The sequence below is a fragment of the Pipistrellus hanaki genome (genome assembly GCF_964339955.1).
Source record: "Pipistrellus hanaki genome assembly, chromosome: 10".
NCBI lineage: Eukaryota > Metazoa > Chordata > Mammalia > Chiroptera > Vespertilionidae > Pipistrellus > Pipistrellus hanaki.
In genome coordinates, this window is record NC_140512.1 from 60,657,891 (window position 1) to 60,671,774 (window position 13,884).

General features: G+C 35.5%; 1 protein-coding gene across 4 annotated transcripts in view; it reads right to left on the reverse strand.

The window, feature by feature from the left end:
- The window catches only part of PTPRZ1 (protein tyrosine phosphatase receptor type Z1), a 170,684-nt gene that overhangs the window by 32,187 nt on the left and 124,613 nt on the right, over positions 1-13,884 (reverse strand). For all 4 annotated transcript variants that reach the window (XM_084897130.1, XM_084897131.1, XM_084897129.1 and 1 more), the window contains exons 13-14: positions 8,902-9,046; positions 161-252 (exon numbers count right to left, since the gene is read on the reverse strand). In XM_084897130.1, coding sequence (XP_084753256.1) covers positions 161-252; positions 8,902-9,046 — 237 coding nt within the window. The remainder of the gene's footprint in view (positions 1-160; positions 253-8,901; positions 9,047-13,884) is intronic.

A 13,884-nucleotide genomic window follows, 5' to 3' on the forward strand; every position in this document is an offset into this window, starting at 1 on the left:
TGGGTGCCTGATAAATGATGTCATACATATTTTGGACAACACAAATGTTTATGAAAGTATATTATAGGCATTTGCAAAGTACAATAAGGACAACCCTTCCAGCATTTTGCGTTTCATTCAACATCAACCAGCTCCTCGTGGTCATACGTTAAGCTGTTACCTGCAACTGGAAAGATAGGTGTTGGAGGTGTGGATATCACTCTGGGGGAAGTACTGTCCTCCAAGTAAAAGTGTGCAGTCTGGAAGCACTTCCTGGAAAGGAAAGAAAGCAATTTAAACTACCAGCTGCCTCAGAGAATGAGACAATTTCTGCGCTACCTCAAAGTCATGACAGAAATCATCAGAAACAAAACATAAGGGGGCATCTATATTTATTTTATAAAACACAAAGTATTGGAGCAATTTATGGCCTCCAAATTTATCTCAGTTTTATGTACCAGATGCAGAAGAGCAAGTGGATATCAAACTTGCTGTAAGCAGTGGTGGTATTTGAAGTTGTAGTTGAAGTTGTAGCTTGGCTGAGGTAGAATGTCTTAACACCCTAGTTACTCTTCCACTGTTTCTACCTTGGACAGGACCACAGTGGAAAAGAGCTTGTCCAAAGCTATTTTCACTCAATATTTCAGTGACCAAGCCCTTCCGAGCCCAGTCAGCTGCTAGCAAAAGGCAGCAAGCTATGATCACGTAGAAATAAAATTCCACAGTGGTAACATTTTGATGAAAAAAAGAAGTCAGCTTTATACTGTATGATAATGCACTGATGACAGAACAAAGTGAGGAAATAATGAGCATATAACCAAAAATAGGGGTGATTTTCTTCCCAACAAATGCTGGCCTTGTTGATGAGGGTTTTGAGAATAAACACATTTGGAATCAACGGTAACTATAACCCACAATGTCACCTGAACCTATTTCCATTCAGATAATAAGTGTAACATCTGGTAAGAGCACACTACAAACTACTGAGAAGAGCAAAGAACCAACTGCTGCTATAAACGAATGCAAAACATGCTTCATTTAAAAACTTAGATAATTAAAACTGCTAATGACACTCTTTGATGTGGGTCATTTAATTTATTTGAAGTATTACTCATGAGTGGTTAAGCTTAAATAGAAATATCTATGTGAGAAAATGCCAATCTCATTTTCCATTTAAAAGCGTCAAGCTACAAAATATTTATCCTAATGAACTCGAACACAACATTTGTTCTTCCACGACACACCTATATTGTTTCAGTAATCAGTTCTCTGCATAAATTCTTCAATGGCTTCCCAATAGAATGGCATTCAAGTATTTCAGGAAAGACTGAAGACCCTTCATGATTTGGTCCCTTGCCTACTTCAATTCTCTCATCACCTATAACACTTTCCCTTACCCAGTGGGCTCTAGTCCTCCTGGCTCCTCTTTCTCCCTGGAGGAGGCCCTGTTAGTACCATCCCAAGCCCTTGGCTCTTGCTGTTCCCTCTGGCCACCTTCCTCTTTCCCATCAGTTTTGCATTGGCCCAAAAGCCACTTCCTCTGAGAGTCCTTCACTGACCATGCTAGCTAAAGATACCAGCCTAGCCCACCAACTTCCTATTCTTTGACCTTTGCTTTGTGGCACTTAGCACTGTGTGATGGCCTATTTATGTATCTGTTCATTTGCCTTATATATTTTTAGCTAGTCCCCCCTCATCAGAATGTAAATCCCATGAAGGCAAAGTACTTTGTCTTAATCAGTGCAGTGTTAGTTCTCAGTGCTAAGAACAGGTCTGGCATGTGTAGGGGCCCTCAGATATTTGTTCAATGAATTCATTGCTATCAGTATGAGTCACATAACATTATATAGTTTATTTGTAACCTTCATGTCACAAGAAAAATAATTCAAAAGCAATGATGTGCATAGCAAAACCTAGCCCTCTGCTGCAATGCTTCTATGTCTTTGATAATGAAACCTTTGAGAGCATAGATAATGGAGAGAACACAAGAATGCCTTAAAAACTGAACAGGTGGTGCAAAAGGAAAATGAGTGGATGTAGAATCAGATGACAAAGGGATCCTGTTCACATCTGGAAAGTGGAGTAGATATGGCAGATCAGTGAGGAGTGGAGGGAGGGATGAGGGCCATCCTATATAATAAAAACCTAATATGCTAAGTGCCTGACCATTTGTTTGACTGTTCCACCAGTCACTATGACACACACTGACCACCCAGGGGCAGATGCTCCGACCAGTAAATTAGCTTGCTGCTGGGGTCTGGCTGATTGGGACTGGGCAAGACTGGATCCCTCCATGGTCCTTCCCCAGCCCTGATTGTGCACTGGTGGGGTCTCTTGGCCTCGCCTGAACCCTCTCACATTCTAGAACCCCTTGGGGGGATGTCAGAGCCAGTTTTGGCCTGATCCCCCAGGACAGGTTGAGGAACCCCAGTGGTGCACGAATCTGTGCACCGGGCCTCTAGTATATCTTATGATAAAGAAACCATCCCCTAACTCTAGCTGGATAGCTCAGTTGGTTAGAAGATTGCCCCAATACACCAAGGATTTGGGTTCGATCCCTGGTCAGGGCATATATAAGGAGCAACCAATGATTGCATAAAAAAGTGGAACAACAAATTGATGTTTCTCTCTCAAATCAACCAATCAGTCAATCAATAAAGAAACCATCCTATTAAAAGACCACATTTGAATAGAATTAAAAGCAGACTGGAGCAGAAACCCCGGGGAAAGTTTGGCTTATCTTTGCAACCACAGATGTAGCCTATTCTGAAACTGGGTTAGACACTTGCTTTTATGATCACAGAATACAATCTCTTTCATTCCTCTAAGATAAGGTTACACAAGCAGGTAAAAGGGTTTGTATTCATTTTTCAATGAGTCTTAAAGCTATAAGATGCGTGAAGAGACAGAGCAATATAGCAGCTGATACAAGAATCTCTTCTGCAGCATCTTTGACACAGAAAGAAGGCCCAGTCTGAATGCCTTCCGTAACAAGGAGCTCACTTCTTTGTGTTATCTTTAGCTTCTAGAAATTTTTTTCATCCTCCTACTTCAAAGCTCATTCCCTTCTAAGTGCCTCCAAATGGCACCAAAGGCAGGCCTTCCTGTCCCCCTGCTGTGCCTCTTACTGTTGAAATCGTTCTTGTATCAAACCGGAACTCAGTCTCCCTATTCCTTTAACACACTGGCTCTAGTTCTGTATGTTACAGACCTTTAGATTATGGTACCCGGTATCTTACAACATGTATACCCTATCCACCTACGGTCCTCACCTGTTTTGACATTTCTACTCTAATAATACTAACAAGTTACAGATCATTGAACATGCCCTTGTCTGTCCGAACTCAGTATTTCTCCTCCCAGCTGTAAACATTGTCCTCCTTCTGGTCAAATGCCTCTCTTACTGAGATGCCAGGCAAGTGCTGTCCTCCTTCGAGATGCTCAGTGACATCTTCCCTGGGAAAACAACCCCTGGCTGTCTGAGCAGATTCTAGCATTCAGTTTCCCTGTTCCCACTGCACCTAACACAAACTTCCAATCACAATCACCTTTACTTGATTTCAAAAATGTGCCTAAGTAACCCTGACCTCCACCTCACTGGACATAATTCTCCATTATTTTATTTTAAATTCTCTTCTTAGTTGGTGGTTAGAGTAATTATTTTGCAAAATGTTTATTTCGTGCCATATATATTTAAAGATGGGATTTATGTAGACTCAACTCTTAATATAGTGCCTGGAGTACAGTAGGTGTTAAACATTAAAAGATTAGATGGATTTCCAGGAGCAAGTAAATCTACCAATCATAAATTAGTTTACAGCTGCATTCTAAAGTCTCTAATCTACTCAAGCCCCAAATGGGATAACTTAAAAATCTCAAAGCATTTGGGAGGGAGAGGTGGAGTATATAGCTAGAGAAAGATGAATGTATGGATGGATGAATGGAAGGACAAATAGAAAGAGCTTGTCTCTGAGAAAATGGAAAGAAGATAGCATCACATACAACAGAAAAGATAAATTAAAAACACACTGGTACTGAGGTTTAACATGTTGCTAATGCTCACTGTAGTATCTGGGTAAATACCAACTCTACTTTTTTTTTTTTTTAACAAAAGAATCTTGTAAGGAGGAAAATCATACAAAAAAGCTTATAAGTGGGAAGTATTAAAATATTTGGATGAAGGGCATTTGTATATTGCTACTAGATAATCATACTTAGGAAGTGACATTCTACTTAAAAGGCAGCATGGTACTGGGAGGCCTCTATTCTGGGGTGGTAGCTCCCCTCAAGGGCCTGCACACTTACATTTACGATGAAGAGAGAATTCAAAATGCTTTTCTTCCCACTCGCCACAGTCAAAACAATGTGTCCATGGCAAGTTCTTCTCTATACTGCTTTTAATGAATGCTGTTTTGTTGAATATAACTTTGGTGGTGTTTTTGTTTTGTTTTGTTTTGTTAGATTCTAACTACTAAAACAGCTCTAAAATTTTTTATCCTTTGTCTTTTTAAAAGGTACTTTTTAAAAAATATTTTTTTATTGATTTTTTACAGAGAGGAAGGGAGAGAGATAGAGTTAGAAACATTGATGAGAGAGAAACATCGATCTGCTGCCTCCTACAACAACCCCCCCCCCCCCCCCGGAATGTGCCTGCAACCAAGATACATGCCCTTGACCAGAACCGAACCTGGGACCCTTCAGTCCGCAGGCTGACACTCAACCCACTGAGCCAAACCAGTTTTGGCTTAAAAGGTACTTTTTAAATATCTTCCTTATAAAGTAATTTTGCATCTTTGAAACTTACAACTTAGCTTATGTAAATTATACCTTAAAACATCTGGAAGATAATTTCAAGGCATATTATTTAATGTATGACAAGACTCACTATCTATAGTCCATCTGTTCTGTATAAGCAGTGACTGTCTTCACGTCTATGTGCTAAGTGTTGATCACAATGTCTCCTGCTAATTATCACTCAGCCATGATGAGAAAGTGATGACTGTTTTAAACTTGCAGACATAGGCCCTATCAATCAACGTTAATCTGATTATTCAATTTACACCTTTTCATCACCGTAAGTATTTAGAATTAAAACCTAAAATTTTGTAATTATTACTCAATTTTTTAGATTCTTATACAAATATGAAACAATATCCATTCTTCATGCTGAATTCATGACAGAAACCTGAAAGGTCTGACTGATACCTTTACGGTAATCTAGTAAAACTTCCCTGCAAATGGTAAAAAGAGAAGCCTAATTCTTAGGTGGGAGAGTGAGGCCATAAAGCAAATGCCAGGATGAACTGGGGAAGGGATCTATATTTTATAACTCTAATTTATTCTGTCTTCCCGCTACAACATATTTTCTCTCAAGATTTACACAAAACATAGACCACCTTGAGTTAGGTAAATTAGACAAGAGAGGATTTATCATCATACTCTGAGGTTATATTTTTCCTCTAAAAACTAGGCTAGAAAAATGTTTAAATATGTAAGCTTGGAAACCCATATAAGGGCCATTGGGACTCTTGTTGGTATGATTTAAAAATATATATTTTTATTGATTTCAGAGAGAAAGACAGAAATACCAATAATGAGAGAGAATTACTGATTAGCTGCCTCCTGCACGCCCTACTGGGGATCGAGCCTGCAACTCAGGCATGTGCCCTGATCGAGAGTAGAACCATGACTTCTTGGTTCATAGGTCGATACTCAGCCATTGAGCCATGCTAGCAGGGCTGGTATGATTTTTAACCTTTCCACAGGCTGCAGTCTCCAGGAAGGCCTAAATTGACTAGTGGAATCATATTGTTCACAAATGCATCTACACTGGAATTTGGGTAATGGACACAAACCTTGAAGAATGTACAGCACTGGCATTTTGTAATTTAGCAAATGATACCACTACCATATTATTGATCTAAAAGGTTACATTTCAAAGTTACTTAACTTCAGGTGGATGTGAGTAGAACAAATATGTCAAGTTCTGAAATGGGTAAGTAAAAGTAGCAAAAATTATCAAAACATTTGATAGTTAGGTATAAAATATATGCATAAAGCCCAGCTGGTTTAGCTTGGTGGATAGAGTGTCAGCCTGCGGACTGAAGTGTTGTGAGTTCAATTCTGGTCAAGGGCACATGCCCAGGTTTCGGGCTTGATCCCTGATAGGGGATGTGCAGGAGGCACCCTATCAATGATTCTCTATCATCATTGATGTTTCTATCTCCCTCTCCCTTACTCTCTCTGAAATCAATAAATATATTAAAAAAACACACATACATAAAACCACCAGAGTGCTAATGCACTCTCTATTCAAGGTACATCACATGTTATTTGTGAGGAAAAGAGAAACATCTTATTGTGAAAGTAAAATTTATTTTGTCCAACTTATAATTTTATATTTTTTCCATGCTTAATACAGGTGGAATAACCCATTATTAATATAAGATAAAAAACACTCCAAAGTTTAATTTTCCATGAAATATCAAATCGTATTGAAATAAGAGAAAATAAATTTGTAGAAAATAAACTTAAAATATTAAGAGACTAGAAGACTCATAATAATTATTTCAAGGTTATAACTAAACTATCTGACATCTTCATTGGAACTTTGTTCTAGCACTATTTACTATAAAGTAGAATTAGGTCCTGCTTTCCATCTTATTTTAAATTTGTTTAACTCCAATTCCTAATAAGTTCAAACACTGATTTGGCAGGGGGAATCAGATTAGATATAAATTAGTCATTTAAATAAATATGATATCACTGTTGGTAAGAAGGGAGAAAAGCAATATGAATCCTTGTTGAGCAAACATGTATGAATTCTGTACTGTGATCTCGGGACTCTGCAGAGCATGGGATCTTCTGGGAAAAAGAGTCATTGTCAACTACAGAACTTACTGAAAAAAGCAGCTTTGTGTGCATAATTGCAAAATAGGCACCTAACCCACGTACAATAACAGAAGCATGATCTGTTCTCCACAGTCTGCAGTCTATTCTGTTCTGTAAAGGAAATCAGGTATGAAATGCAGTTGGCCTTGAAAACATTCTACTGTAGCCAACCAATGTCATGCAACCACCTGCATCAGGGATGGCTCTCAGCTACTCAGCTCATGCTGCTTCTGGTTTTGCCTCCTGCCTGCAATGCCTTCTCCTTTATCTTTATCTCCACCTTCTTTTTTTTTTTTTTTTTTTTTTTTTTTTTTTTTTTTAACAAAGCCTTGTTGAAGGTTTTCAAAATATTTTTATTAACATATTTTTATTGATTTCAGAGAGGGAGAGATAGAAACATCAATGATGAGAGAGAATCATTGGTAGGCTGCTTCTGTATGTCCCACATATGCCCTGACCAGGAATCAGACCGTGACCTCCTGGTTCATAGGTCAACACTCTACCACTGAGCTACGCCAGCCAGGCCTATCTCCACCTTCTGAATTCCGTTCAACTCCAACACTACATTTTACGATTGCCTGCCATTTCTGGCCTGGCAAGATCCTTTGTTCTCAGTTAGCTTTAGCTCTTTAGTTCTTTTAGACCACTTTTAGCTTTACATGCATGTACTTTTATGATATTTTATATACTAGTATTTCCATAGAGAATTTTTCTCCTCAACGAGCATAAATTTCTTGACAGAAGTGACTGTCATTCATTCATTTAAAAATATTCTCCCATAGTTGTAGTACATGGAAAATTGTCAATATTTTTAAATAGTAAATATTTTTTTAAAAAATGAGAATATATTTTGGGATAACACATAAAGAATGGTAATATGGGTTTCTAGCAAAATGTAGTTAATGGATTTATAGCAAAAAGGAGTTAATTATAGATCTTCTGAACAAAATGCTCTTTGAAAACAGAAGTAGAAAATACTAAGCTATATTCTTTCTTGGTTTACAGATATGATTCCCTTTATTGTTATAAAGTTCTTGTTTACTAACTGACACAATCATAACAGCTATACTGACCTACATTGTGTCCATGTTAAACTCACTAATTTGCTTTGTGTTTATCTTGCTATCGGCGGGGAAGCTTATGATGGATACAATTTTCCCTATCTTTTCAAGATTTTAGTATGTTATAGGTATTATAAGCTAAATTTCATCCTCAAGGCAAATTATAATATATTTTCAAATCCCATAGGTCTTTATGTTATTTAAATTTTTTATTTTCTAATTAAATTCATATTTTAATTGCTTAAATTTTACTTTTATATATGGGGTACTATTTTTTCAATCTTTTAAAAAAATATATTTTATTGATTTTTTAACAGAGAGGAAGGGAGAGGGATAGAGAGCTAGAAACATCCATGAGAGAGAAACATTGACCAGCTGCCTCCTGCACACCTCCCTAATGGGGATGTGCCCATAACCAATGTACATGCCCCTGACCGGAATTGAACCTGGGACCCTTCAGTCTGCAATGCTCTATCCACTGAACCAAACCAGTTTCATCTGGGGTACTATTTTTTTTTAGTATGCAGTTGTATGCATCTTGTACATAATCCAATAATTAAAAAACTATTTTTTACTATATCAAAAATTATGTGTTCCTAAATAATAATTTTTAAAATTATAACAGTGGGAGCATTGAAGCAAATAAACTTATAATCATGTTAAATGTTATGATAAGGTTTGAATGTTAGATAAATATGAAAGTACAATTGTAAGAGCACTGTATTATAGTAACTTAAGCCAAAAGTCCTCCATTTTACCTTTCATTGTTTGATTGAAGTATGAAGAATAATCAAATCTTTTATTATTATGACTCTGGATTCAAAAATTAATCTCATTCACAGTACCTGGATAAGTTAATGGTAGCTCTCAAGTAAAAGGAATCTGAATGTGCTTTGACAAATTTTCAGGTAAAAACAGGCAAAAATCTGAGCTTTAAGAGAAACATTTACAAAACGAACACTCAACTTACCTCCAATAGATGAGAATACCCACAAGAACCACTAGACAGATAAAAGTCAGGGCTGACACGATCACAAGGGGTATAACTGCCTTCTTTTCGGATTCCAACCCCTCAGCTAGACCAATACGAGACTCATGGCTACTATTACTGGCCTCTGTAGTCGGAGAAAATGAAGAGAGTTGATATTTAAGTGTCAAGGAAAGTTACAACATTTTCAATCAAATAATTGCAATTTTCAATCATAAACAATTGCAAATAATTGCTTACCTTTAAAATTTTGACTCTATGATGCAAAGAATGTTTATGATTATAAGCCAATTTATAAACCAAAATCTAAAAAGAAGGCAGGAGATCAGACCTGAAGAACTATAAAATCCTAACAGAGATTGGCACCCCGGTAGGGGAGCCATAGCAAGAGTGAGCATAATACTGCCGTGAGAAGATTGTTAAAAGGGAAATGGAAGTATTAAAATAAGAAGGCTATCCAGCTTTTAAATAAAACAATCAGGAAAACAATGCTACTTACTGAATCACCATATAAGACTAATTTTTAATCTTGCAATTAGATAAATAATTAGGAGCAGTTAATCATTTCATTCAAAGAGAATCTTAGGACAACCCTTATTACATTAAGATAAATCTTAATGAAGATAACAACTATTTAAACTTTAGGTGCAGGATACTTTAAAATGTTATCTTTCTTATCAAATGTTTCAAAAATAAAAATATCAAAAATAAAGATACGACTGCACGTGAATGGAAGGACTTCATAGATCTAAGAAGTTATTTTCAAATATGCAAATAAAAAAGAATAAATTCTCTCCTTGGGTTCATTTAAAAAGGTCACAAGTATTTTTGTGAGCAATCAGGAATGTCATTGTTCTAGCATTTTCAAAATCACTGCCACTGGCGCTGTCCAAGTTGGTAAAGGTGGTTCAGAACCCAGGATGTCAGTGGCCAGGCACCATTGTTCCTTCTACTCTGAGGTGTGTGCAGTGGGAGACAAAGTGCCTGAACAGAACTGTTCTACCATAATGACATGCTGACACCACTACCCGTCTGCCTGGAGAGGTTTAGAAAGAACTACATTTACGTTCTCCAGGAGAGTCTCCACTGCTTCCTCACAAATGGCACATTTGGTGCTGTTGTACGAAGTACCTTACCATTAGTGACATGAGACAAAAGGATTCAATGGAAACTGAAATATTTTGAGAGTGATATACATTCATAAGCAAAATATATCTAATGCAGAGAGCTTAAGATGTAAAATGATAGCTTCCTTCTGTAACTGGATGCTGCAAAAAGGGCCAACAATTTAATCTGCTCATACAGATCAAAGGCATAGAAATGATACCCAAATTTCCACAAATGTTTGTTCTTTCAATTTATGGATGCATTTTCTAAAAAAAATATATAGTGGAATTCAAGCATGTGCCTAAAAATCATAAAATGGAAAAGTGGAAATATTGTAAATCAACTGACTCCTGTACTTAATATACTGTGAGAATACGGTTACTTTCTACTTTGTTAGCCAGATGCTCCAGCAGTTCTGTATTAGGGCAAGGCTCATTTAGAAAATGAATTAATCTGACGATGAATCCTTTAAAATATCTCTATGAAATTTACAAAAGCACCTTATTTTAGTGTCTTCACACTTTTATCTATCATAACGATCATGATCTAAATGGCAAGTCTGTGTGTAATAAATGAAATCACCTCTTAGCAAAGTTCCTGGTACCTAGTAATTACACAGGGTGGTTAATATTATCTGTGTCTGTTATTATTGAAGTGCAGTCCTTAGTGGCATTGGATCCCCTGAAATTTGTTAAAAATGCATGTTTGAGGTCTATCCCATATTTACTGAAACTCAGTGGTGCCCTGGCTGAGTAGGTTAGAGTGTTGATTAGAGTGTCGTCCTGATATGCCAAGGTTACAGGTTCAATCTCCAATCAGGGCATAAAAGAATCAACCTGGAGAGCATATACTAAGTGAAATAAGCCTGTCAGAGAAATAAGTATCACCTGATCTCACTCATTTGTGGAATATAATGAACAACATAAACTGATGAACAAGAATAGAACCAGAGACACAGAAGCAGCGAACAGACTGTAAAACCTCAGAGGGAAGGCAGGGGAAGGTGGGAGGCGGGTGGTAAAAGATCAACCAAAGGACTTGTATGCATGCATAAGCATAACCAATGGACACATACAATAGGGGGGTGAGGGCCTGTGCTGGGGGGTGGAAGCAGGCTGGGAGAGGTCAATGGGGTGGGGGTGGGGGTGAAGGAGACATATATAATACTTTGAACAATAAAGAATTAAAAATACACAAATAACCAGCAAAAAACAAACAAAAAAAACAACTAAACACACACACACACACACACATACAAAAAACAACAACAAACACACACACACAAAAAAAACTCTCCCCCCACAAAAAACAAGAATCAACCAAGAAATGCATAAGTAAGTGGAACAAGTCAATGGTTTGTTCTCTCTCTCTCTCTCTCTCTCTCTCTCTCTCTCTCTCTCTCTCTCTCTTTCTGGAAATTAAAGACACTGTGGATAAGGCCCTGAAATCTGTGTTTAACAAGTCCTCCAGGTGATTCTGGTTCACATTAAAGTTTGAGAACCAATGATGTACATTATTTTACATACAAAGTGAGCTTATATAATTACAGAGGTCTTCAATGACTACAAATATTCATAACAATATGCACATAAACATGTATAGATACATACATATCTCATTCATATATATGCATGTGCAACATATATGAGGTATGTATAATCATATATGTGCTATATAAGATACAGAAAACAAAATGCATAACAAATTACCATATATACCATACACACTATGTACATACACTATCCATACACATGTGCACAATATAGTTTTGTATACGGACTTTCTCTTAAGTTTTCTGAGAGGTCTGATTTTAAATAAAATCTTTAATTGAGGAATTAGAATGATAAATCCATAATAATTAATTATATATTATGAAACCTAGGTTTTTTTGTTCAAAGTGGGATACTACAGGGCAATGCACACAATCAACTGATTGCACTGCATGTTATAATGACAACTAGTTGTATTGATTTTTATATATATTATATATTTCATATATATATTAAACTAAAATGTTAATTTTGATATAAGCTAAATTGTATATATGACTTACTGAAATGATAAGGCAAGAGTCTACTAATAGACAATTAGAAAATAAAAAAACAAAGATTATTATTTTAAAGTAACTTTTCAGAATAAAACATTATAATTCTGGCATTACAAACTAAGCATTATATACATATTTTATTATCTACAATCTCAAAAGCTTAGTCCTAAGACAAAGACACCAATAACTCAGGTTTTCAGTTTCAGTTTTGTATTAACTCCCTAACTGACCTGGATCAGATAATCTAGTATCTCTGTGTCTAGATTTATGCAGTCATAAACTGCATATATTAATATTTGGCTTACCTATATTATTTTGAGGAACATGTCTTGTAAGTTATTCTATCTTTAAAGATACATAATCAAATTATAAGTTTCAGAATTAGTCAATAGGCATTTGTCAAAGAAGCCTATTCAATTATTTGATAAGACAAATTATGTGTGTTTTTTTTAATAGATAAAGGTTTAAAAACAAGCCATAATTTCCCTAATCTTGTTTTACTTTACTTCATTAATTGTTATTTTATGATGTGGGATGCTATATTCATGTTGTTTTCTCCTCATCAGTGGGAAAACATACTTTTAATAATTCATAAATCTACTAAGATTTATTGAAGAGAAATTGCTAAGTTTTAGTCAATAATTCTAGGTTTGTTATTTCCCTATATTTATTGTCTTTCTATAAAAGCATAATCTAGCAAGAATATCTCAATAATGTCACTACCCAGTAGGACAGAAAAATAGATTGATTCCTGATATTTTCCTCTAAAATGCATCTGATAAACATTTTAAAAATATACTATAATTGGAGCCATATAACTCTCTCTCTCTCTCTCTCTATATATATATATATATAGAGAGAGAGAGAGAGAATATATAATGAACCCATAGGTCACCATATTCACTAATATATTAGTGAATATGGTGACCTATGGGTTCATTATTTATTCTCACACAGAGTTTAAGTTTTTAAATAATATCAAGTTAAATAATATCAAGTCAGAATACTTAGACAACTTCTCTTTCAAAATGTACAAACTTTTAATTGCTGCTGTATTGAAAGAACAGCATACAATTGAAGGAATACAAATAATGAAAGAGAAAAAATCTCCCAATGAGTCTGCTGTCTGTGTTCTGGATTATAAATATTCACTTTTATGCAATAATAGTGAAAGATGTTACTCTAGCCTGTCTTTTAACTTACTGTTAGATTTAATTATTTTCATTGTTAATTTAAAAAGTGCTTTAAAATTTAATAAAAGCAAATTGTAAAATTCTTATGATCAATTCAATAAAATTATCTAGTATCCCATGTGGTTAATGGTATTGAATTTCCTTTTTTTCTCATTGGCATTTGAAGAAAACATGCTTTAAATAATCTGCTCTAAGAAACATCTGGCCAATAAACTAATTTGCATAAAATACATTAATAAATGAAATGCATCTCCACAGAAAGTGTTCTAACATTTTGCATCTTGTCATACAATACCTGTACATACACTGCATATTAATGCCCATTATTTAACTTCTTAGAAAGGTATATAACAAGTACTTAGTAGACTATGCTTTGTTAGTTTACACTGCCCTCTTTAGGCAACATTAAGATAATCAAACAAAGACAATTTAAAAAAATTAAAACCTTATTTTATAAAGAAGCACACCATTCACTCTCAAAAGTTAGCAATAGAACTTTTTTATAAAGTTCCCAAGCTAATATGGTGCAAATTATGTAATTCCTTTTCATGGGGCCGGTCAGAAAAAGGTGCTTATGTCATATTACTCTCAGAATTTATAATTCATTTTCGAATTCAA